General features: G+C 38.7%; 1 protein-coding gene across 1 annotated transcript in view; it reads left to right on the top strand.

Annotated features, from left to right (window-relative positions):
- Nucleotides 1–3908: 3908 nt before the first annotated feature.
- Nucleotides 3909–26424, top strand: part of klhdc8b (kelch domain containing 8B) — a 94580-nt gene continuing 72064 nt past the window's right edge. The window contains exons 1-2 of the mRNA XM_015348005.2: nucleotides 3909–4292; nucleotides 15047–17502. Of these exons, the coding sequence (XP_015203491.1) occupies nucleotides 17127–17502 (376 nt within the window). The 5' untranslated portion in view covers nucleotides 3909–4292; nucleotides 15047–17126. The remainder of the gene's footprint in view (nucleotides 4293–15046; nucleotides 17503–26424) is intronic.

The raw sequence follows: 26424 nt of genomic DNA, 5'->3' as shown, positions 1-26424 counted from the left end.
TTTTTGTACACGCATATTTATTCAATATATTGGTCAGTGTTTTGGTTTTCTGTGCATAAAACTAGGTAATGGACTACATCCTAGACTATCCAGACCTGGGGCTTTTGATGGTTAACAGGGTTATTGCACAACAACCGTGCTTACTCAATGCTGTATTGTATCAAATGACTTCATTGATTTCCACTTGAGTGGAGTTTGCAAAAAGCACTAATCAGGTATATCAAGAGTATTTGGCCAGGAAAAATTCTCAATGATGCTTTTTTGTCAATTTTCCTTTTAAAGATTCCTATTTAACACAACACTTCTTCAAGAATAATATATCTAGGGGCATTTCTGATGATTTATTCTCCCTTGAGCAGTGTTTATTAAATTGACCTTATACTGAATATCCAGTATTAGGTCATTTTAATATTTTGCATTTTGTTAAAGGCAATATTACTACTGTTGTTGACCAGAATTCCAATGTTTGTGGTTGCAGAAAGGACACAAAATGTCCGTTGCTTAGCTTTATACATCTTCAATGCTCAGTCACTATTATCATTTACCTATTGATTTGGCTTAATCACTCAGATTCTGAGTGATTTAGCAATAAAGCTTTTAGAATGTTCAACTTTAACGTATAGGGGATAAACAGATGTTTTGCAGTCTCATTTCAGTGCCATTTGAGTGAAATTCTAAAGCAAATTTCCTTTAATATTGCTATAGTTTCGACAGATCCTTTTCAAAACTGTAGTTTTCTTCTAGGAATACTGTATTCATATAGGATTTTTTTTTTATTGGACATACCTGGCATGGTTGCTTTATTTTGAAATGCTCTGTGTCACGATTGAATCTCTGACTCTGTGGTTGATCCTAGATTCAGCTTGGCACTGCTGAAGTCTGCTCAAGTCTGTCTTGGTTAATATTTTAGTACCAAAGTAACAGCATGTTAAAGCTGCAGTAATCCACACTCTTTTCCCCTGAGGGTGGTACCTCTGTAAATGTGTTGTGTATTTGGTCCACAGATATAATTTACCATACCAATGGTTCTTTATGTTTCTGTTCTGTTCTTTTTGATGTGGAATCCTAGTATCAAAGCCATCTTATTAACAAGGATGCCCTAGGACAGGAACATGCCTCACAGATAACCCATGTAGATATGACTTAGTCAACAAAGCTTAACAGAATACTGTACTGTATAATTACATGGTATGACAGGTGGCCCTTAATCTGGTAGTCAGTATTCAGTATTGCATTCAGATGTGCTGCGTTGCTTGCATGTAGTTAATGTTCCAGCGATAATGGCCTGGTTTTTTTCCAAGGATGCATGACTGTCTACCATTAATAATTCATCTCCTTTTTCATTTGGTGCTTTCAAAAGCCTTTGTTAAAACTGTGGAAATATTAGAGGAGTGCTGTGGAAAGCAGTGGAAAAATTAGAGGTGTGGGGAATCAATCAATTAAACCTAATGAAAGCAAAAGGTGAAATTCCTAGCAGGCTTCTAAGATTCTGTGACGACTCCTTCACCTTACCAGCTGATACTGAAAGCTTTTTCCCGGGATGAAGCTAATGGCTTCATTCCACAGGATTCCACAAGAGGGCAGTAATGTAATTAGTCTACAGTGTGATCGAAAGATTCACCATTCATTTCCATTGATTCCTTCCTACAGGTAACACATGCTGTTTGCCAAAGAACATGTTCTCATCTAATGACTTGTCCCTGGTTTCTGAACAGATGTTCTGTTCTAGAAAAGGTACATGAGTAGGTGTGGGCCAGTGTTTTTTTTGCACTGTAGAACTGCAAATTAGGAAACGCATACTGAGTATATGATTTTGTATATTTTAGAAAATGAAAGACAGATTGCCTAGCATTGTTTAGGTTCTCACAGTTCAGTGACTGCCCTTATTAATTATGTTCCGCTTAGTTCACATGTATATGACTATACAGATTATCTTCATAGTCTGTCAGTGTACAGTAATTCAAAATGAAAAACAAAACTCTAGACATATTTAAACCCTTGGCAGAATATGGGATTTTTCTGGTAAAAAAAAAATTCCTGGTACAGAGCAGAAGATATTTATGCATATTTGTGTAGCTGGATGCTTCTCTCTGCTATGTTGTAATGTAGAAAGATGGCTGTGAGTTTTTGGTGTATCACAAGTGAGTATGTGTACTTCCTCTAATCCTCTACAATAAGGAGGATTATCATCTGCATGGTTGTATTTGCTGCTGATAATTCTGTTTTGTTTGTTACTAGTGTGAAGCAGGTGGCAAAGAACACATTGTGCTTTGGTAAAATTATAGAACTGTGCTAATCTTTGTTGTGTCAGAAAGAAGCAATTATTTTGCAACTCTTTAACATTAGGAAGACTGTAACCTCTTAAAGTGTTGCTTTAAAAGGACATTTAACTACTTAATTAAAATATGTGGGTTAGTAAAGGGTGGAATTATAAATCAGTTTCTTAAAAGCGGTAGTACTTGTTGTTTTTGCGTGATCTTTAAGCAATTAATTAATTAATTGATCATATTTTCCAGACGTTTGGTAAGGTCTTTGGCACAGAGTAGAGTAGAAAAACACCTTGCTAGAGAATCTAATTCCCTAACACTTGCCCTTGTGATTTTTTAAATAGAAATCTGACTACGTTTACTTTGTGTTTTCTCATTATTAAATGCATTATTAAGTGTCTTGATATTAGCACTGGTACAGAAATATAAATTATTTCATTGAAGGGTTTAGCATGGGCTTGCTGCATTCATCGGTTTCACCTTCATGTTGGATGAATGTTCTTAAAACGACCGTGAGCCATGAATCACAGAGACTTAAACGTGACCCACATGTGGCCAAGCTGATGAAGTAAGCGGATCTGCTCTAACAGGGGGTGGCAACATCACATTATTGTGATTTTAGTGAAGACTAAGAGGAACAAATGGTGAAAGGATTCAGCTGGCGTGATTTAGAAAGGAGTAGGAGTGCAGTTCTGCCTTTGATGTCCACCCAATAAGTATGGAGACTGCAGGTGTACAATAGCTGCTGACTCTTTTAGAATGCAGTAAGAGATTAAACTGAGAATAAAATGTTTTTAGCGCACTTTCCAATGAAGGAATTTCAGGTCAAGGCCGATCAGAAAATTCTTAAGGTTCTAGTGCTTCTTTCAATTTAAAATAGGCAACAAAGTTTTAAGTAATGTTCATATGGATATTAAGTGATTGCTGTACCTTTTTCATTGTATGCAATTTATAGTTCAGTATTTTGGGGGTTTTGTGTTGTCTGTAGTAGGATGTGACTTCTGCACTGTAATTTGTACAGTTTTTTTTTTCGATTATTAAGTAGAACGTCCCATGTGACCTCAAGCGGTTTTATTTTTATCCTGATGCACATAATATTCCTATTCTTCAGCCCGAGGTCTTCCTTGTGGACATTCATGGCTTCTCCACTAATTGAAGTCTTTTTAATCTCCCATCAGAAGCTTTGGATCCTTGAGCGTCCTGCGTCGAGGTCTTTGAAGTGCTTTTGGTATCTAACAGCAATGCTAACTGCATAAATCAAAGAGAAGCGGGATCTCCCGTCTTCTAAGGTCAGCAATGCAGTCTCCAGTGTGATCTGAGTTGTTAAATATTTATTTCCTTTCAGAATTCCGGAAATCACCCAAGACTGTAATTATAAGAAAAGTTTTTTCCCTCCCTCTCATTATAAAGCCAGTTTAAATGTAACGTACTGTACTGTGGTGGATAATGCTAATTATTATTGATCCTGCCCCTCTTGTAATATCTCGGGATAAAGGAGAATATATTGCACATCACTACAGACCCATAGACCGTATTAAGAAAACTAAAAAGGGTTAAACGATTTGGGTCAGGAACAAATGTCTTGCTTTCGATTAAACAGGGCTCAATAGATTTTTAAACACTCAGAGCATTTGCATTAACGACGTGGGATGTTATTTTATTTCTGTTAACTCCCAGTGCCTCTGAGAGGTAGGTACAGAGGTGGGGCGTGCGGGGAAAAAAGATACACCGAGAATTTGTCAGAATTACTGGCAACGGCAGGAGAAAGATGGAGAGCGCACACCGCCCAGGAGCGATTTAAAAACCGAAGGAGGGGAGAGATCAATGGTAAACCAATGAAAGCTTTCAAACCCGTGAGTCCCTGCATAGGCAGCTGAGCAGAGGAAGAATTAACAGAAACTCGCACTCTTCGAGGAGAAGTGTTTCGCGAAAGGAGTTAATTATGCCTGAAGACTTCGCAAGATCTTGAGAGAATTTCACTTTTATTTTCGAGGATACAAACCGAAGAAAGAAGAAGCGAGGAAGGTATTAGTAAACAGTTGCTTTGCAACTTCCATATCTTTAAGTTGCTAAATCCTTTTATTGGACTTTAAAGTTTGCTGTTAGAGAGGCTGTGTAGTGTGCAGGTAAGATTGCGTTTCGAGAACACCTGGCTATGCTGTCATTTAAACTCTCTAGGAGGTAAAACCTTAACACATAACACAAATACGGCAGCTCGCCTTTTTTAAGACACAAGACATGCATTTCTTTTAATTTGCATGTACAACTAGATAGCGTCATTTCGGTACGTAGATAAACCATCTTCATCTCTGCTAATATTAATCACAATTTCGTATTCTATCGACACCGAGGCACTTACCGTTTAATTGAATTACTATTAGAATGCCAACTCCAGAAACAGTCTTGTATATCATCGAATATCACTCCATGATTATCACTCAACTCGCTTATTGGGTATACCGAGTATTATCTATAGGTTGCGCATATACAGTAGTTGTTTGTTCCAGGAGAAGAACGCGGTGCTGTAAATCGCGCGACTTGACTGTACAGTATATCGATGTTCACTGCCCTATCTTTATATATTTATTATTAATTTTTGTTTCAGTCTTAAAAGATACGCAGGCTTGTTTACCGGGATGTCGTATTTTTTAATCGGATGCAAGCGAGATCCTGCGTCTGTGGAAAGGCTGCATGCCCCTTACCAGTAATCCGCATAAAGATCAGCGGTTTTTGAGCAAATTTGCCTCCCCTATAACTGCACTACTTTTGACCCGAGAGGTGCTTTCCTTGTATGTGTGCGCTGTAGCCGAAGGTTCTTGTGGACTGACCTCCCCTAATAGCCGGTCATTATCGGTGATCTTGGAGCGTACCAGTATCAAAACGTTTTAACTAATCATGTTGAGCATTTCCGTATTAAGCTACCTGTATCAGTGAGTTTCGGTGGTGAAATTTGATAATGTAAAATAAAGTTTCCAGTCTTCACTTTGTTTCTTCACTGTTAGTTTTCCATCAGTTTTTCTCCATCGCATTAACAAACAGATACAAATCTATAATGATTAATCCTAGTTCCTATTCTTTTGAACAGAGCTGATAACACTTTAAATAGGAATGATAAATAATACTTTGCCTTGCCCTTTTACATCATGGTGTGTAAATTCAGCATTGGAAAACTTCACTGTGGTACAACGTGGTAAAAGCAGACTAACGTACTGTGGCACAATGAAAATGTCAAGCAGAAAGAACGTAGGGGAAATTAATAACAGAAATGGAAAACCACTGCAGAGCAGTGATCTCAATATTTATAAACACGCTGTGGAAACATTGAAAGTTTATCCTGATAAACTTTCTTAGGGATGATGTCTATGTGTGTGGAAGATTTTTCAAATACCTTAGCCGGTTTAACATCACATCAAGTTTTATTAGAATGCTTAAAAAGATAAAAGTGCTGAGAAGTGAACTTTTATACCTGTTTGTTCAGACAGTGGTGTGCACTTTGAGATTATAATGTTATCTTAAAGGTTTTCTTTATTTAAACTACAAATTTGAAGAAATGAGGGCTTTCCAGTTAATTGGTAGGTGGAACTGATGAATGTAATGAATTTCCATTGAGCTGCTGTGAGGCTTGAGCAATGAGTAAAAGATGAGCTGCTGTACATAATGATGCATAAATGCTTTCTTCGAGCTGCTCTTCAAAGGCTTCTTATTCAGGAAATTGCTTGAGAGAGCCTCAGCACAAAGCCCATCTTTACTGATAGATGTGCTTGAAAGTAGACTTTCAGTGAAAGGTTAGCAAAGCATCTCATAATTCAATTGTTTTTGTTATCTTGAGTCTTCTGAAGCAGATCCATTAGCTTGATCTGTGCAGTCATATTAGGCTTGTTTCTGACCAGAATGCTCTTACGTCTTTGGCTCTGACCTACATTTCCACTGTTTTTTACCTTTTACCCTGAATGTGTACATGGATGTGTCCATCTGTGTAGTATTCCCATGGTGCTTTGAGCACTTTGTGCTCATTTCAGTGAGAACAGACTGATTGACGTTCTGCAGGTTAAAAATTAATCTGCTAATAAAACCTCATAACCACATGTGGTACACATATGGTAGGAGTGCATTATCTACAAACAATGCTTTACTCGCCATTGGCCATCAGCATTTGTGCAATCACCTGTAACAGAAACTGCCACATTACAGTTCTTCCAGTGGTTTGTGACATACAGTAGTGTTCAGGATCGATTCCTTTTTGAATTGTGCTGTTTTATAGTCCTGAAGAAACTAGGGTAAAAACTGTAGTTTTTCTGTAATCAGCAAAATATTTCTTGTATAATACTGTATATAAATGGGATTTGTACATGCGTGAACTAAATTGCTGTTTAGTATTATGCATACTTTTGCTGACTCTTAATACACTCTGGCTTCACTTTAGCTGCATATATGAGAAACTCATTTGTACAGTTTTTTCAGTCTTGGCTAAGAGCGAGACTCGGACTACATTTTGCTTTTGCAACATTTTCCCTTTCTTTTTTAGTCTCTTTCTTAAACGTTGGCCAGTGATAGCAAGATGTCAGTTACCAGTTTAAAACACTGCAGTGTTCACAGTTTACAGTTAGGTTGTACGGGATATTAAATATTGTGGAAATTTCAGAATAACACCAAGAGATGTTAGCATCCTGGTATAATGGATTCCTAGTCTGTAAAGGTTAAAAATGTACCCTTTAAGTTTACATTACAATACACTTCACACAAAGATGTGTAAGAAAATGTGACAGTACAATGTATGTCAAACTGAAACTTGCCAAAATATACTGTGGCATCAGTATATTTTCATTATCATACATTTGATATTTCACAATCCAGACCTTTCTGTAATGTGTTGAAAGGGCAGAGATGATTGCTTGTTGCTTGGAATAGTCACTGATAGTCACTGATCTTAACAAGTCAAGTGAGGTCATGTTTTGTTTGGGGCCTATCCACAGTCTCCTCTCCACACATTAACTGACAATCAGGTGCAACAGGAGTTATTCCCACCCACCTAAGTAACATTCTAAAACAGAATCTTCCTTCAGAAGTAGCCTGAGCTGGGCTTTCTTGTGCAGGTGAGTGGTGAGCTGTTTGATTTCAGTGTATGTGACAAAATACACAAACGGTGAGATAAAGAAGGAAGAACAAAACTCAAGCAAGAATCCAGTACAATAGGAAAGGTGGATCAGAGCCTTTAGAGGCTGACAGAAAATACTGTCGATGAAAGGAACTTAAACTCTTTGCTGGGGAAGATGGATGTGTGGTGAACATCTTCAAAAATCCAGTTTCACACTGAAATTAAGATTTTCCTCAGTGCAGCTCTGTGCTACATGGGATTATCAGAATATAATTTGGTGTCCAGAAAGCAATGAAGGTTAGTGAATATCTTTCACAGCCATCGAGAATAATTTCCTCATTAACCTATCCTTGCTGCAATGTAGCGAGCCACACACTCTAAAGTATTATGTGCCTGGAGATAACTGCCGTTTGCTTACGTGAAAGAGAATATGGCTGGACTAATTATGGTACCAGTTTTAATTTCTGTCCTGAAATTTAATTCCAGTTCAAGACTTCGCCATTTTTAACATAGGCCTCTTAACTCCACTTGATTGTTCATGCAGACTAATTCTTCCTCTGTTTTAGGTCTTTGTGGTTTGAGTTGTGTCTGTGCTTGAGCATTTTGTTTTCATTAATCAAAGTATCATTTGAAAATTTTTCCCAACAAATCAAATGGCTTATCATGACCTTTTCACCATGGATTCAATTTAAATTCTTCACCTTCAAATGTAATTGCAGTTTGTATCTGTAAATGTGACATTCCTGTTGACAGCCCTTTCTGAAGATATGATCCATTTCTGTAGCTGCTCTTCAATTGAAGTGATGAATTGTTCCATATCCAACTCACTTAACCCTTGCTGGGCTCTCAATTGTCAATTGCTATCTAATTGTTCTAAATTATGAAAAATAATTGCCTGTTCATACAGTAGGTTGCTGTTGAATTCCTATCCATATAATTCTGTTGCAAAGTTAATGAGTATGATGGAAGTTAAAAATGAATTGTGTTTTCAAGAAGTCATAATATGAGACATGAAAATCCCACAAAATAATTTTCAGACTTTTATGTAAAGTTTATCTATTTCATGTAGCTCTGCATTGTATTTTCCTGCTTGTGTTTTTCAGAGTAATTTCCAATTTTGTCAGTGCGAAGGGGAGAGGGAACTGTTCTCAATAACCATTGGAGTCAGGGTAGAAGCTGCAAATATTTATACAAGCTTTGTAGCAGCCCTGACATACAAATGTACAATGCACTCTGGAGCCAAAGCACTGGGGAAATGAAGTGTAGGCATTCTGTTAAACAAGCCTTCATTCCTGAATGAAATGACCTAGTGTTGAAAGTGTAATGGACCATGTTCATTAAAAGGCATTATTGCCAGGTGTTGCAGTTACCCAGTGAAGAGACACCAGTGTTGATGTGTTTACTTTAAGTCTCCCAGCCTGTTCATGACACCCTGCAGTGTGGGAATAGTGTACTTTTGGGACAGTTACAGAGAGGTGTCAATTCACGTTCGTCCTCTGCTCTGCTAGAGTGGACAAAATCTTCCTGCAGGTGACAGACTTGGGCTGCCTCCTCCTTTGGCCTCAGCTTTATAGTTTTGGTAAAGCCCTGTGTCATTCAAGTCTAGCTAGATTCCTGGTCTTGGTCCTGGAGGAACTCTGTTTTGATCCCAGCTGTGTTCTTAATCACAGGCTAATTGATTGTAGTTTTCAGTTTGTGGCACATTTGTAAATTTGCTTTCGGGTCTTAAAAGGTCAAGGGATTTGTAATTGGGATCAAGCCTGTACCAATTTCTGAGTTTCAGAACTGCCTTCATTCAGGAGTATGGACTGATATGTATTCAACTGGACTTCTGTAGAAAGATGAAACACTCAGTGCGTGTCTGATACAGTGTTATTCTCAGATGAGTTTGTTCATGATTAATTGACCAACATGTAAGGGCTGTTTAGTCAGGAAGCAGGATGAGGAGGGACTGCTTGAAATTCTGTGTGCTGAAGTTGGAAATGGCACTCTTGCAGTAGGGAATTCTTGATACTCAGGACTGGCAGAAGAAATAAGTTTGATTAAAGTCTAAGCAAGCAAGCAGATCAATTAAATCATCACTGAGCACTGAAAACTGAGAGCTCAGCTGCAATGGAAACAACAGACAGTGTTTTCCCAGGACCAGTGTTGGGAATCCCTAAAGTATTACTTTCCTCAGTATAAACGTAGTTTTCATCTGAACCAACACATGCATTACATACCCTCAGAAATGTGAAACAGGCAATGCACATATAGCTTCCTAACACTCTCAATACAAACACTGGATTTAATACACCAATGACCTGCAAGTCTCACATTTAAAGTACTGACAAGGCTTATCACAGTTTAAATTTGATGACCAGCGTCTTCTCATCTCTTGAGTGCAATGATAAGTTTCACTTCATTTCTTATGATGTATCTTTGCAGGATAATAAATATTTCCAAACACTGGAAGATAAAAAAAGGCTGCTCCTTGGAAACTGCCATTCTGATTGCACATGTAGCTCTGCTGTAATGGAAGGCAAATGGATGCCGTGGAAAGCTTTTATCGAACATTGCAGGTCTCCCGTAACAGTTTTAGGCCTTAAATCAAGCTTAGCTGAATGTGTCTCTAGTTACTTTGGGAGAATATCAATGCCATAAATGCCTGATTCTTCAGTTTTCCTATTTTCTTCTTCAGCTGCATAATTAAAAGGCTACAAGATCAGGCTAGCATGAGACCGATAACTCTTGGCAAGCATCCCAGAGGAATTCCATTAGAGGATCTCTGGAGGAAGAGGAGACATAGTCTTAGCTCGACAGGTGTGACTGTGCATGTTGAACTCCTGGGACACTTAGATGGAACTTGCAGTGCTCTGGGCTAAAACATGACAGTCCTTGCTTTGCCAAAAGCCTTCTTTCCTGATGATATTTTAACCACTTAAGGAATGTGGTTCTGTATGTACTTCTCTCTAAGGGAGATGGAGTCTGTATGGGAAGTGTGGTGTTCTGTATATCAGAGCAAATACATGAGCTGAGTGCAAACATCTGACTTCTGCAAGATGTCAGACCAGAAAGGTACCACAAAACTGTCTCTGTTCACAACCTTTTCTCCTTTAAGTTAACAATCCACATTCCAGCTCAAACACACATGAGCAAAACCCCTTGGTAATTCATAATATATATGAACAGACTGTAAGTAGCACAAATGCATGCCTGAATCTCACAGGACATGAGTTTAGTACACAATCTCAAGTCTAGTTCTGTGCTGCTGGAATTGGATGTTAGGGCCACACTAAATGATCTGTGATTGTTTGCGATTATTGAGAAACTTCCTTTCAACACCCATACAGAAACAGCGGTAACTATATCACTAAGCTTTCTGAGCAAACACTGACCATCGTGGGAATGTGCACAAAATTATCATAACTTAGGGATTTCATGCTTTCCTTTTCATCACATGCAGCGGTGAATTTATATCTCTCACGTACAAGATCGGTGATGTCTGTCTGCAGGCTTGCAGCCCATTCCTGGCATATAGACTGTGTATGAGCCTGGCCTGAGAAGCTGTTTCCTTGGGATGCTTCTAAGCAGTCTGTCAAGGATATCCCAAATGTGCTCAGTTGATTGCACTTCTAGTGATGAGCCCAGCTGTACAAGAATTGTGGTTGGCTGTAGTCCCACAGAACTGCTGATCTCATCTGCACAATGTATAAGCACTTTTGCCTTATGTGAAGCGAAGGCACAGCACCATGTAGTGTAAATCAAATTCCTGGTTTGCCAGATCTCTACATGATATATGATCCTAAGGCAAACGGGAACCCTTTTCAAACTTGTCTCTGTAGTTGTCAGGTAAGATATATTATAAATTGTTAACATGATTCCTGCTAAAAAGCAAAACATGGTTTGAAAATAAAAGTCGAAGCCGAATTATAAAAAAAAATGTACTGTTTTTAAACAAAGTAGCAACAAGACCTTTTAAGCTCTCTTTTTCTGACATAAACGCAAATCAAAAAGTAAGAACCATCCACTTTGAAATGATAATCCATCCATCTTCTAACCGCTTTTTTAATGCCAGAGCCTATTCCAACAAGCAAGCAACAGGCACAAGGCAGGATACGCCTTGGATGGGAAGCCAGTCCATCACAGGGCACACTGGAACACATGCTCACATCAGGGTCGATTTTCCCAGAAGCCAATCAAACTACCAGTATATTTTTTGGACTGTGGGAGGAAACTGGAACACCCAGAGGAAACCCAGAACCCCAGCACTGCAAAGCAGCAATGCTAAACACTGTGCCACCCATTGTTATTGTTAATAATAATAATAATAATGATACTCTCATTACTATTCCTAAAACATATTAAAAAGGGCCCATTTTATTCACTCAAACATTCAGCACCCACCTGGGTGAGATATATTTTTGAACAAATATTTCAGAGACATAAAACAGAAAATAAATAGAGTTTTCCTTTAAATTACCTCTAAGGAGCATAGATCCTGCTGTTTTCTCATTTAAGAGAACAAAGGCATTTTTTTTACTAATAATTCCATCGAATGAAACTATCTTCTTTTCCACTTCATTGCTCCCCATACCTTGATTGTTTTTAATCCAGGACTCCCCTGTAGATCTTTGGAAGTGTTTTGCATGAGGAGTATTTAACAAAATGACCAATTTTCCTTCTTCACTACTGTCAAAGTCTGTAAAGTCATTTTTGTGGGTTGTTTGGGGGTTAAAGCTAGAATAACAGAAAAGGACCATCGTTTTTCTATTTTCCGTAAAGACCAAATAATGCTTGCTCTGTTTTTCTGCAGAGTTGCACGGGGGGTATTTTGCCTTGCTTGCTCAGCAAGTTTTGGAAGTAAAGCACTGAAAAATGCAAACTGTTCTTGCCAAGATTGAAACAGCGCATGAGCAGCATGCAGCAGTTATACAGTATATCCTGTTTTTTGCTGGGTGGATTTCAGCTTCATTTTGCACCAGACTGGCTTTTTCTGTAGGACACCCAAGCTTCTAACAGTCACCTAATTCCAAGGTTTTAGGATTTTCCTTTTTTTTTCCAGTAGCAACACCAGTAACCCCTTTTGGGGTACTGTAGCAAACCAGTACATTTCGAAACTGGTTGTTAGATTGATTGTAATACAATACATCACCAGCATAATCCACTGCTCTAGAAGCGCAAAACCTGAAATAGGCTATTAATGTTCCTTATTTATCATTTTATTTATGTGATGCTCTCTAATGCATAATTCATATGACATTCCATCTTATTCTTTCTTCTGAGGTTATTATTCACTAGAAATCCTCCATGGATGTATTATGACTCCTTAAGACATACAGTTTAAGTTTTTAAGTCTCAGCACAGAGAGACCAATTTAGAGTAAAGTCAAATTAAAATGAACATCTGGGTTAAGCACCTGTTTCCTTCATCTGTTTTCAGGAAAATTTGTACATTGTGTTTTGCTCAAAGGCAAACACAATATGTGAATATTTGACTTGTTTTTTGCTCATATCAATACTATGTACAGTATATACTGTATATGATTTCTGTAGGTTTACAGACTGAACTGTATGCAGTTACAAAAATGTTCAGTCACCTTTTCCTTTCCTGGCACATAATTTCCCTTCCTTAAGAGTCTATTATAAATAAGTCTTACGGAATTAGCTGTATATTTTCTGAATGCCAAAAAAGTGTTATGGATTTTCAGAAGCCCTTCATTTATCTGCAAATCTAGTCTAGAAATGTAATTGTAGAGCCGTACAGAACCTGCATTATTGAATTCTTTTAATAATGTATTTGTGTTTTTCACTTAATACTTAACTCATTTGAAACTGGTAACATTGTTTTTTTTATGTATCACAGCTCACAGTGCTGCACAACAAGAACGGGCAGCACCTGGATGTTGCTCCTAGATGAATTCTGGAAATCAGTGGCTTTAGAATTTCGGATTGAATGACACTTTATAATTAGCTAATGTAGTCTTATTGATAAATAAGTCTTTGGATGAGTGCCTTTTTGGCCTTTGTAGATGAGGGACAGGATGGTTTTTGAAGAGAGGAGAGGGGGTTAGGATAAACCAAGCATCAGTGACTAAGACCAGTGAGTAAACATGTCTGTGGGATAATTGATTTCATTGTTATTCACTTTAAGCAGTGCTCTGGAATATTAATGTACAGCTTTAGCATGGGTAATTGTCTCATTCCTGTAATTAGAAAAGTGGCGATAGTTAAAAGAACAATTGAAAAATTTAAACTCACAGCAGTGTTTCAATACAGTTGTCATGGGGCTCCACAGATAGCCTAGGATTCTTACTTTGTTTGGAGTATCTCGATCTTTGATTATGATTACATTTTATTGTCTCCTCATTGTAGAATAATTTTCAAATTCAGCTGGTCCTGTCAACAGTGATTTGTGACAATCAACAAATCACTGATGTCCAGATTTGGTGAGGTTCCTGCTCTGCGGTTTTCTGCTCTGACTAGATTATATTGACATTTTAATTTTAATTCACATCACACTCGTTTTCACAATTTTTAGCCTTTATTAGTATGTGTTGGAAGTAAAGCTGTGATGCACATTGGTGAAAAGGCCTGTGCAAAGACCTCTGAAGATCTCCACATTCATCTAGTCATACAGCTTTAAGATATATTTTCACAATTTTGTTTCTGCTAGAATTCCTGGTGAGCATGCACTCATAGCAGTGCAGCATGACCTGGAACAATAAAGAAAGATGGTGAAACAGCAGGACAATGCATTTGATATAAACTAGTCCTTAATGTTATGAATACTATAATGAGCCTAGCGGAAGTCAACAAGCAGTAATTTGTTTCCCTGCTGGCTACAACCATAATAAACGGAGGCTGGAGTTATGAAAAGCCATCTTGACATAAGTCAAACTACATTACCTGTAAACACGGAATCTCTTCCAATGTTGGAAGGAGGCTCCAGGGAAACTCCACCTGTACTGATGCATAGTGGGCGAGATTATTGGAATGAGCTGCGTGAGAGAGATTGGAATTTAAGGCAGGTGTTCTTGATATCCTTAAATTACCTTATGTTTTAAAGTTCCCTGTTGTAAATGAATATTATGTGGAATGCCACTGAGAGCTCTTTTAATGCATATATCAAGTCATGATTCTGATTATTTTTCAAGATATTGCCAAAGACATAGTATCTGCATTTGTCTTACACTGTGCTTCATGATTTAAATTCAGCCCTCTTCAAAGGAGAACTGTGTCTCCTTTTGAATAGATTTGCAAGCCAAGCAGATTTTGCCAACGGAGTTTGAGTGAACTTTATTTTTTTCTTCTTGCTTATTACATTGTAGCTCAGTAGTGCAACACTTCTGAGTTCAGTTTCTCTGTCAGATGCATCTGACAGATCAGGGTTTCATTTTTTGTGTCTTAATTCCAGAGCAGCACTCTGTCTTATAGTATTGAATGATTTAGAGGCAAACAAGTGGTTTTGCTTCAAAGATTAACTGTGGCAGGCATGGCAAAATGTTTTTTTTTTATTTTGTGATTAGTGATCCATAGCTACAGAATCTTCCCAGTTCTGTGATTCAGTGAATATCTGTTGCCTACCTGTATAAAATACGGTCAGATGTCCTGATGCTTCAGATGTTCCAGCCATTTTTAAGAAAAAACACTGCACTTCCTCATGCTATGAATGTAACCTTTTGTATTTCACTTTTTTTTTTCAGAAACCCAAGCAGTGAAGACAGCCTGAAAATGCCTGGCAAAAATGAGACATGAGAAACCCCTCTTCCAATCAATGTGCTACATGGATTCTGTCGTACGCTGTGGAACCAAACTGCAGGAAACCTTCAAGAAAGTCAGGCAGAACCCAGCAAACTTAAATACGGTGCTAGTCAAAGTCTCAGCTCCTTGATCTCTCCAGTTTTCTTCTGGCTGAAGATTGAAGACTGGGGATCTGGAAACAGCCTTGGGCAAGAGGAATTTCTCTGTGTGTAGGGCATTGCTTTCTGTTCACCTCTCTGTGTCCCAGAGTCATCATTCCTTGTGTTTTGGATCCAGCCATGTCCAGCACACTCCCTGAGTGTCTCTCTGGGGTCTACTACAGGGTCAGGCCTGCTGTGTTTTTGGGACCCATCACCCTCTGCTAAGGCAGGAATCCTCAGAATCCAATTACAGTCACATTTTGATCTTGGATTTCACCTGCTGTTTGTTGTTCAGCTTGTGGGTAAAGCTGACATGGATGATAAGCCTTGATCCAGCCTGCACAGACACAAAAAAACACAGTCGCAGTTTGACGCAAGGATAAAATCCTGCAAAGTTTACTGATCATAGTTTTTCCTAATCATTGCTTTTGAAGGCTTATAAGAGCTAATGCCCCCCCCAAAATATTCCATTACTATGACCCTAACGTTGTCTCTGTGTAGTACTTAATAGTCTGATGCCCCACTGCTGACAAAAAGTGCCTCAGGTCTTTCTTGCCAGCCCCCTGCTGCAAAAATGCGTATGAAACGGATTGCTCAATTAAAATAACTTCCTTTTGGAGTGGTATGAGGAATCTACCTGAACTGAACAGACTGATACTCTGAAGGGAATCTGGAGTGTGGATGTAATATCTCTGAGGTCCTGTCTGTTTTCAAGAGGATTTCTCTTTGCTAACATGGTGACACTTAATAACTCATTCCTTGCCTTGAAGTGTCTATGGGGTGTTAGTTTTCAGCCTCTTCACTGCCATTTTCCCAAAGCTATGCGGTGTTCTACTTAGAGGCTCAAAGAGCATACTGACAGGGTTAAGCCATATTGATTGGAACCGTGGAAGTCCAGTGTTCTAGCAAGTCACATGCAGGTTAATTGCCCTACAAAAGATAACATTGCTTTTGTAAATGTCTGGAAATGTCACTGATTCTGGAATTTAATTTTCTGTTTCAGAGAGTTTGCCTCATAGCATCCCTTACCACTGGGACTTTTCCATGTGGAAAGGTTATTTTGCCAGAAAAGCACTGGCTTTGACTTTGAGTATTGTTTGTCAACAAAGGAATTGACTATGACCTTATTAGTATGAATACGAGGCTCCTATCATTTTGCTGGAGTGCGAAGCTTTGAAAAACCCCTGTTCTTTGTTTTTCCAGCGGAGATTTGTGAATTGTTTTTTCTTCAGAATTTAAGTTTTGTGATATGATCAACTACGGTGGGGGACGCAAGGTATGTTTATAATTTGGTCTGACGTTTGCTGGTCTTTTCTTTTTCGAGATCACAGCTAATTCTGCTTCCTTGCAGTGGCTACTTTGATCGTCACTTGGCCTTTCATTTCCAAGTTCAAATCGGATCGTAATCCTCATTAAACCAGCAGGCTTGTAAATAAACGGACTGAGAATGTACGAAATGCAAGCACTGCAGGACTTACATGGCTACTCTTTTTCCTCGTAGTGTCCCACGGAATCAGTTCAGCGCATTGCTTTTCATATTTCTTTTTAACTGAAAATACATGGCAGACTGGGGGAGCTGCCAGCAAATTAATGAGCAGAAACCCGCATGAGGTTGCATTCTTGTGTCTTGGTTCTCCTTCGGAAAAAAAAAAAGAAAGGAATGCACACCTGTCACAGAGGCTGAAAAACAATTTCCCAAGCAGTAGTGGAAGAGGTAATGCAGCAGATTGGTTTGAGCGCACGTTTTCTGCAAACTGAGCGCAGGACGCCAAGCCACATTTGGTTTTTTTTACCCTCTCCCCCATTCTCTGCTTTCCTTGATGATCCCATGACAAAATATGGGCTGTAGCCATCATTCCCAGGAGCGCTGCTGGTGCCAGAGATGGCTGTGAGCAGTGTCAAATCCCTGTACTGGGAAGTGTTCCCACCGATGCCCACCCGCCGGGTCTACTGCACGCCGGTATACCACGAGGGGCAGCTGTATGTGGTGGGGGGCTGCAGCGAGACAGGGCTGCCTCTGGACACGGTGGAGGTGCTGGATGTGGCGTCTCAGACGTGGGCTCCCCTGCCAGCCCTGCCCACCGCCCGGGCAGGGGCCACCGCCGTCTCCCTGGGCAAGAGGCTGCTGGTGATCGGGGGCATGGACGCCGAGCAGAGCCCCCTGTCCTCAGTGGAGGCCTACAATGTCGACGAGGGCAAGTGGGAGAAGAAGGCCAATCTTGGCCAGCCGTCCATGGGCATCACGTCGGTGGAGAAAGGTAAGAAATCTAGGGGGGACGGGTTCGTTTTTTCATCCATGCATCCCAGCGTCCCACACCAGATTTAAGGGGTCAATCTGTGGAATGTGTTACAGTATTGCTTTGCTTGCAACCACAAAAATGAAGAAATCAATAGGTTCCCAAGTGCTGTCTGGCTGAGGGGTGCTCAGGGAATAACACTATAGTCTCCTGAACAAAAACTAGCTGAGGAGTGCAGGACTTCTGCAGTTTATTGAAAGAATGTTGAAGGTCGTTTTGCGAGAACTGTTTTTTGCTGAACTTTGCTGTTGTGTTTGAGCTCCTTAGCACGCTTTCAACTAAATTGATTTCGTGATTCAGATCAAAACCCATCTGCTAATTGTGGGAATTGATTTTGCTCTGTGTTAATCGGTCGTTTTGGAGTTGTGATGGCGGAGAGAAAGAAACCGCTTGATGCTTTAGAAAGGTCATTGTCGCAAAGCAACCCCGTTTTTCTGATGTTTTGTTTTTTTACGATTCCATTTTTATTTGTTTACCAGTTTAGCTCAAGGGAGTGACAGCACACTGCTTTGTCTCGTTAGGCAAGCCCTGCGTGCGTTTTCAAAGCAAGGGAACATCGGCAATCTCTTTCAAAAGTGCGAGTGCTCCTGTTGAAATGATTTTGTTAAAAGTGGAGATGGCGACAATTTTCAGTCACAACAATGCAAGGACGACAAAAAACTGTTATATTGATCTTCCCTCACCTGCCGAATGGCATTTTTTTTCATAAGTGAATTGAACGTGTACAGTATATAAGGTGTTTTAGTTCAGTTAGTAACAACACAGTGAGGAAGTGCTCGGTTTATTTTTAAATCAGCTTTATTTTGCTTCTTGTCAAATACTCTTACGTCTACCCTCTATGCATTGTCATCCTGTTGCACTCACATTACCTTAAAGGGAAAGACAGGACCTCAGATAAACATAGCACAATGATTAACCAGATTCCTTTCAAGGTTCAGAAGGCATTATATTTAGCCAAGTTGGTTGGATTGTTATATTATAGTTGAAGATATAAAGTACAGTAGATTAGCTTAATAAGGACTGCATTTCATAGCTGTAGCTTATGTAAAAACTACCTGTATTTTTATAAAGCTGCACTTATAGAATGCTACTTAGAATCATTTTTTTAAACTTGGGATTTCAGTGGCATACATTATGTATATATATTGTTTCTGAAGTGCACTATTAATATTTTTGGCTTTTATCAGATTTCTGTTGTATAGGGAACTAGTGAAAAAAAACAGCATTGCAGCATAGTATCTACAGTATGGCACCTGGTACTGTAAAATGTAGTGTTGTAAATTATTCATAAATTCCATAAGCAAGTACTTCTTTTCTGTGTGTCTGCTTCATCTACTACAGTTTTAGGTCGTACTACATTTTCTTTTTTGTAGATTTGAAATTGAATAAAGAGGAGGCTGCTTGTATTTAAAAAATGTTCAGGTATATTGTTGTAGTTTAATAAGAATATGGTTCTCAGGCATCCTTGCAAACAATGGGAACAAAACTAAGAGGAGGGATTTGTTGCAAGACTAAAGCTCATAATTAATTGAGCATAATGAAAAAGCAAGAATTAACTTCTGCCTAAATATTCCCCCAGAAACCTTGTGTTTCTGCAGAGTCATTTGGCCAGCTCACTGTACAAGTGTCTGTTTAACTAATGTGGAATGGTGGAGGGGTGGAGAAAGCCATCAGAAGATTTCTGATAAAAGTGTGTGCAGGCCACTATGAAAGATGCAGGTGGTAACATTAATACCTGAAGGTGTTTGGCAGCATCAAGTGTTTTGTACAGATATAAAGCAACACAAACTGTCAGGGGTAAAGGGAAATCTGAAGAAACCAGCCACAAATTGAGTTCGTGGTCAAAGGGGAAAAGGATTGCAAATGCATATCTGTACATCTTTACAAGTTTTCAGGGAGAAAACGCGGTGTGAAATCTTGTTTTAAAAATGCAGAAGAAGTGTTTGAGGCTTTTTTACAATCGATGAATATAAACCAAGTGCATGCAGGTAATTTGTTGTCAACGCCTTTTGTTAAATGACTATAGCATGGGCAGGAAGACACCTATTTCCTTTGATCTTGGAAAGTAATAAAAAATTGTTAGGCAATGTTATTACCATCATCTGATCTGCTTGATTTAGGTGGTAGGCTGCTGCACAGACCTTTTAAAAAAAACATTCATAATGAACAGCACGGTGTTTAAACCTTTGATGCAGAATTTGTTCCCGAGACCGTTTAATTGATGTTAGAAATGCAAATCTCAGGCTGACCTATTTCAGTTTTATTAAAATGCTATGATTCAGCTGGAATTGGCCCTTGGTGACTGGATTTAAAAAAAAAAATCTGCTGAAACTAATGAGGTTAGTGTGTGATGTACGGAAGTCATGGTGCTGCGGAGAACAGTATGAAGTAAGAGGATGGAATCCTTATTCTGCTTAAAGCTTATCGTATCCCTTCAGGAACCTTCTGACATTTAACAGCACGGTTTAATATTCATGTTCTGTTCTTCATGTCACAGGACTTCACTAACGCCCAGGCTCTGAGTCCCTGGAGAATCTCGTTGCTCATACCACTCCAGACCTCCACTCCCTTCACCAGTTCCTACTGGTGCTCACACCCAGTTTGGGATTTTAGAAGTCTTGTTATTGGTAGTAGAGAAAGTGAGCTCAGTGGCGAGATACCCTTATAAAGTAATAAGTAATTAAAGTTTTACAACACCCACATCAACAACAATATTGGGCGGCATAGTGGGTAGCATTGCGTCCTTACAGTGCTGTGGACCTGGGGCGCTATCTGTGTGGGGGTTATATGTTCACACGGTTTAGCTCTGGGTGCGTCAGTTTCTTCCTACATTCTGGTATTTACTCACTGGGTTGGCGTCTCGAACCAAAGCCGGACCTTTGCTTCGCCAACTTGGCTCCACCAGCGCATCCTGTCTCTCCAGGCATCTACAATTTCTGCCTTGTCGGCATCTTCTTTCACTGAATCAAGCCATCTTGTTCTAGGTTTTCCGCTTGGCTTCTTTCCCTCAATATTCTCTCCTGCTACCTCTTTTATTAGGTCTTGATTTCTTCTCATTACATGGCCATACCACCGTAGTCTTCTTTACCACTTAGTGTAGAACTAATTGCTTCTCCCCAGCAAAACTCTTCCTCCTGGAAACTCTTTCTTTGGATGTTTTCTGGCAAGGCATACAGCATTTTAAGCAAAACCAACAAATTTAACATTTAACAAGACATTCTTTCAGGCATATAAAAGCAGGGCACAAACTATACAGTAGTTGGCTAAATAAGCCTTCTCGATAATTCATTATATTGAGATGTTCTTTTTTTGAGGAATGGAAGTATCTATTTTAAACTGACACTGCTGGCATTTCTTACAATATGACATAAACTGCACAGTATGTGCATGTAAACAATAACCTTGTCAATGGGCATCTTGGGTATTCTGCATTGAGAGTTTTTAAAAATGTAATAAAGGCTGTTGTTTCCCGTACACATTTGCTGCAACATAAAAGGAACACAGTGATGTTTCCCTAGTTTTTAACAGAAATACCCTTACCTCAGCAGATAAGAAGAATGTGAACATGGTTGATGTTGCTACAGGCCATTTCCAATCTGATTCCAATATACATTATTTTATTTCTGTGAACTGTTATAAATTGCTCTGTATTATGATGAAATCAATTTTTTTTTCTCTACAGCTACACAAATACACTAGCTTATCCTCAAAACTATTCTGTTGCAGCAGCAACAAAGGTTATGTCTGTCATAACATTCAGATAACATTGTACATCTCGGCTGAAACTGTTTATAGAATGAAAAAATAAAACTGAATTGAAATTTTAAATGTTTTTGGCATAGGTCCTCATCATGTTTAAGTCTGTACACACATTCCAAACAGCGCATTGCCAGTCGAAATGCTGCCCTTGAGCTCTTGAATAGATTATACAGATGCAGACCAGCACGTTCCCTCAAATAGACACCCGTATTCCACCTGATTGAGAGAGCATTTCTGTTGCCTGGCAACAGGTGTGTGGGGAATGACCCAGAAGCACAACAAAGACATTTTTAGCGTGGCGGAGGCTGAAATAGTTTGCACTTCTCTTGACTCCTTTCATTGTCAGCCAGAGGCTAAAATAACAGTTCAGCCAGGAAAATACTTAGATTTTGCTTAGTCCAAATGAGTCCCCCTCATCTAATCCATAATTTTCTGATCACAGATAAATGGGAATACATTAATTTAGGTTGTGCTTTTTTTATTTTATTTGCTGCTCCTTCACAGTAATATGTGGAATAATTCCCTGTGTCACTGTTGCAAAGTTATAAAGGTTCAAAATTAAAGGAGCCTCTTCAGCCATTTTTAACTGACCTATGCATTTCGTCATGATACTTCTTAAATATGGTTGAGCATTGAGCTTGTCCCAGATGCCTATGACTCCGTAAACAAGCTACGTAAATATTTCTATCTCTGTTTTCCATTTGTATCCTCAAGCCATCAGGCTTATATACTATAGGTCTTGAAGTTTTGTTTTTTGTAAGACTGTACCCTTTTCTGAAACTGAGATAGTCAGATAAAGGCTTTTCATCTTTGTTTGCTTGAATCTCAACTAGAAACTGGAATATTCCCTTTGATATTCTACATACAGTATTGGTAAAGTTCCCAGAATCTGGTTAAAGTGTATAGCCCTTACACTGTGGTTCACTAAAAGTGTTAATTAAAAGAAATCAGAATTCTCAGTTTAATGTTGTGGAGATTTGCCACATTATTGCAAACCTTGTCTTTCTTTTCTTAAAATTCAGTTTTCTTTCCTTAGTCTTAGTGTGGAAAAAGACAGGCTATTAAATTATAAATGCTTCACACACATAGCTAAAAAAAATACTTTAATGGAAGGTAGCTGGTACCTAATGTGACTCTCCACAACTCTTCTCTTCCAGCATGTAGAGTATTTAAAATTTAATTTTTTTTTCCCCAAGAGAACATCTATTATTGCCTGATATCTACAGTAAGTGTGGTAAAATATCACCTGATGTCTGTGATAATAAGGGTGACAATTACTCTAGTCTACCTTGTGAATTGAATATGGATCAAAACTGCTAGTCAGTAAGATGGAGAGAATTCTGGTTCTGGCTCAAAATCAAGTCTTTTTTTCTTCTGAAGGACTTACCACAGGGACTGAAGACAATAATGGAAATTGCTATAAACTTTGCATCTTTTAAAAAATATACTGTATATACAATGCCAAACCTTTCATGGCTTCTGTTGGAAGTTTCCTAGATATTAATCTGTAGTAGAATGAATAACCTGGGGAAAACACACTCGCTTGAAGAAAAGGGCTAATAGAATTATGCTGTTGTTGTTTTCACAGCTTTATCATCTGAGATTAGCAATAACTCACTGGCTCTGCAGTTGCACTCTTTATCTCACTCAATGGGGAATTTCATATTTCTTACACCCTGAGTCTTTCAGATGAGGCTTGTACCTGAACGGACAGGTAAAACAGCTGTCCATATTTGTTGTGGTTGCTTTTTTTCTTGCATTTATTTCTAGCATAGTGAAGGATCTCTAGTTTTGAAAAAGGCCCAGGAATCTTGGATTTCCAGAGGAATAAACGATTGATTCTTGCAGAAGGGCCTCTGATGACAATGCATTTAAAGGATAAACTCTGTACCAGCTTCAATGAACAATGAGACAGAAGTCGACTTGTGGGATAATATGCAGTTAAGCTTTTAATGGTGCTATGGATATGAATAATGCTAATATTCTTTCTCTAAGGCAGAGTTGCGGTGGCATCCTCACAGTGGACTACTAGGGCCTTAAACAGCTTTAAGGGTTGGTTAAGACACTTGATATACCTGCAAGGAGAGTGGTGTATGCAATTTCTTTTCACAGTTACTGTGAGAGAGCTGCTCATGTTGTGGTCTTAATAAATGCAGTGTCTGTAAACTGCAGCCTCAGCAGCTCCCCAGATGAATGCCAATTCACAGCATGCCTGAAAGCATGGATGCGTTAAAGCACTGCACCACCCTGACTAGTACAGTTTGATGTTGGCTGCTGTGATGTAGCTCTTCAGCCCTTCATCTCTGGTGTGGGGAGCTGTTATTGTGTTGGAGCCGAAAACAGGCATATTTTATTCAAAGATGTTTGCTGTCTCAATACCACCACTACTGCTGTTTGTTAGTTTTTCCTCAAGTCTTTGAATCTTATAGGTTCCTGAGCTGCATTTCGGCATTGATAGATCTAAAAATGTCTCTTATTACCAAAGAAGTTAATATTGTGTGTCACTGAGCACTTCATGCAACAGTGCAGGATAATGTCAGCTTGTAATTGGCACACACTTAGTTTATTAAGTCTTGTTGCAGAATGTGAATGTTTAATGCTTAGAGGTGGCACAGTGTTTGGGTTAATACTGAAATAATGTTCTCACTTGTTACCAATGTTTTCATTTTACCATAGAAAAGCATACCTTTCTGTGTTTTTTCAAGGGGTCAGGTGACTTACATTTCAAGAGCTATCAGACAAAATTATGACTTAATTTCATTTGCATTATTTTTGACATTAAATAAATGACTGGAGTATATAGACAAAATGCATACTAACAACAAATTTAATTAATCTGTCCTTCAGCAGTTCACACTATATCAGCATGACAGGGCTGTGCTTTTTTCAGACTAACAGATTTGAGCTGTCATTTTACTCTCCAATGAACAGTTTCTTTTTACTTTCTCGTATGTGATTAGACTGAAAAAATCTAGTTGTAAGCTACTGTCAGTATTAGGACTTCTGAAACGTTCATGGAGTATGTTTTAGATCTGAAGGAAATATCAAAGCTTTACAATTTTGCGTTTAATTACAGTTAAAATAAGTAAAGGGCATTAGTCACACATTCTGAACTATTATTTTAAATAAGTGTGAAAGAGTAGCTCTTGTTTCACACTTATTAAAAAAAACATCACAATGAAGATAGCACAATAAAGCTGGAAATGAGCCCTGGGAAGTTGGTTTCGCATGATGGCTGTGAATTGATTGCAGTTTTTCCACTAAGCTGGTCACTGTAAAATGTGTACCTGCTCCTGTCAGGTGTTTTTTTGCCAGAAGAAATGTTCATCATGCCAGTTTTAACCAGCAACCCAGTGCAGTCAGTGCATTGCACACACCTACCCTAGCGTAGGCGGTGCGTGACAGGCTTCTATTGACCTTGTATATTGGCCATGACTCCCACAAGAACAGATTACCTGAAGTCAGAAACTGGACCTTGTGGCAGACATCTTCTACAAATATCACCGACTAAAAATATATGCAAAAATGTATGAAAAAATTCCCCCAAGAGAACTATTAAACTAAAACTGTTTTGAAAGCGTTTGAATTGCCTTACTTACAGTATGTCTTATCAAAAAGAAAGAAACCTATCTCAATTATCCTTTAATTCTCGTATAATAGCATGATTCTCCCTTTATCGAACGTTATAAGTTCAACCTGTAAAGCAGTATGTAAGAATATCAGATACTCTGCCTTTCCTTGCCTGTGTATGATTTTGCAAATACATTGGCAGTACAGTACAAATGATGATATGCATCTATGAAATATGCATCTAATCATATTTTTATTTTTAATTTTTGTATTTGTGTGCAGCAATATGGTCTTTGTTATGCAATAGTATGACTGCCATTTATTAATTAGTTTAAAGCAATTAAAATCCCAAGTGTCCAGTCCCTAAGGGCAGTGAGGAAATGGAAGCAGTTAGGTCTGGAGTTGTGTCCCATCTGTGTGTCTGGAACCCCGCTGGAAGGTAGCAAAGGAAGCTGAAGTGATGTCTGGGAAGGGTTCAGTCTGACTCAACAGGCAAACAAACTGATTGACGGGCTGTGGCAACCTTGGATACTTCCTACTGGGAGCTATAGTAATGAAATGAGAAAAGGTGCAAGAGAGCGTACTGGAGATTTATTCGAGAAAAATGTAGAAGAGTTACATTTTGTGAATGTCCATGTTGTAGAAAGCAGAGCATGAGAAAGAAAAAAAAAGAAGCATTACCAAAAATGTTATTTCATTAACAGAACAGCATTATCATTGTTATTTTTGCTTTGCTGCTGGTTTGTTTTTTCATTTTTTATCTTAATATGTCCCCTTACGTAACCAAAATTCTTGTTGAGATTAAGTGATTGAAGGAATCATGGTTGTGTTGACCAATTTCATTTGCACACATACACTATTCTGTTTCTGGTTAAAATGAAAATTGTTACAATACAATCACAATCTTAAATTTGTTCTGTGATACTGAAGGCTATGTTTAATATGTTTTCTCAAGCATACAAATTTGACTTGAGAACCAAAATAGTTTTTGAGCAGTGTCCAAAATAAGGACTGAGCGGTATATGTATTGGCAGATTCACACGGGGCACCATCTTTCATAGCAATGCAGCCCTCTTTAGATATTGTAGCCGAGGCTATGATTTCTTTTAGAGCGTCGTGTCTGACCTTGAGCTGAGTGACTCCCATCACACTATACCTCAGAGAGTGCATCCAGTGTGCATGCAATTGTGATCCCAGGGCTTGATCATACAGAGTCTGTGCCAAGAATGGGCTACAATCACACAGACCAGGTGATCTTTGCACGATGTGTCAATGTGTTACTACTTTTGCATAAGACTGAGTGACAAGAAGTGTTAGCCCCTCTGTTTTAACAGTCCCATGAATGATTTTCCTCCATATCAAAGATGACCGCTGCAGTTACAGGAGATTATCTGCTGAAGATTAGTCTCTAAATGATTGTGACAGAGATGTCAGAACTTCCTGCAGAATTTGAAATCTCAGGTTCTGTCTCTCTTGGGAGCAAATCAGCACTAGTGCAGAATGGTGGAGTATTTTGCTTTAACCCCCACAGTCAAAATCAGAAGTATTTTTGTA

Source organism: Lepisosteus oculatus, chromosome 4 (genome assembly GCF_040954835.1).
Source record: "Lepisosteus oculatus isolate fLepOcu1 chromosome 4, fLepOcu1.hap2, whole genome shotgun sequence".
In the NCBI taxonomy this organism is placed as follows: Eukaryota; Metazoa; Chordata; class Actinopteri; order Semionotiformes; family Lepisosteidae; genus Lepisosteus; species Lepisosteus oculatus.
Note: the sequence above shows the minus strand (reverse complement) of the source record. Positions and strands in the feature narration are given on the sequence as shown.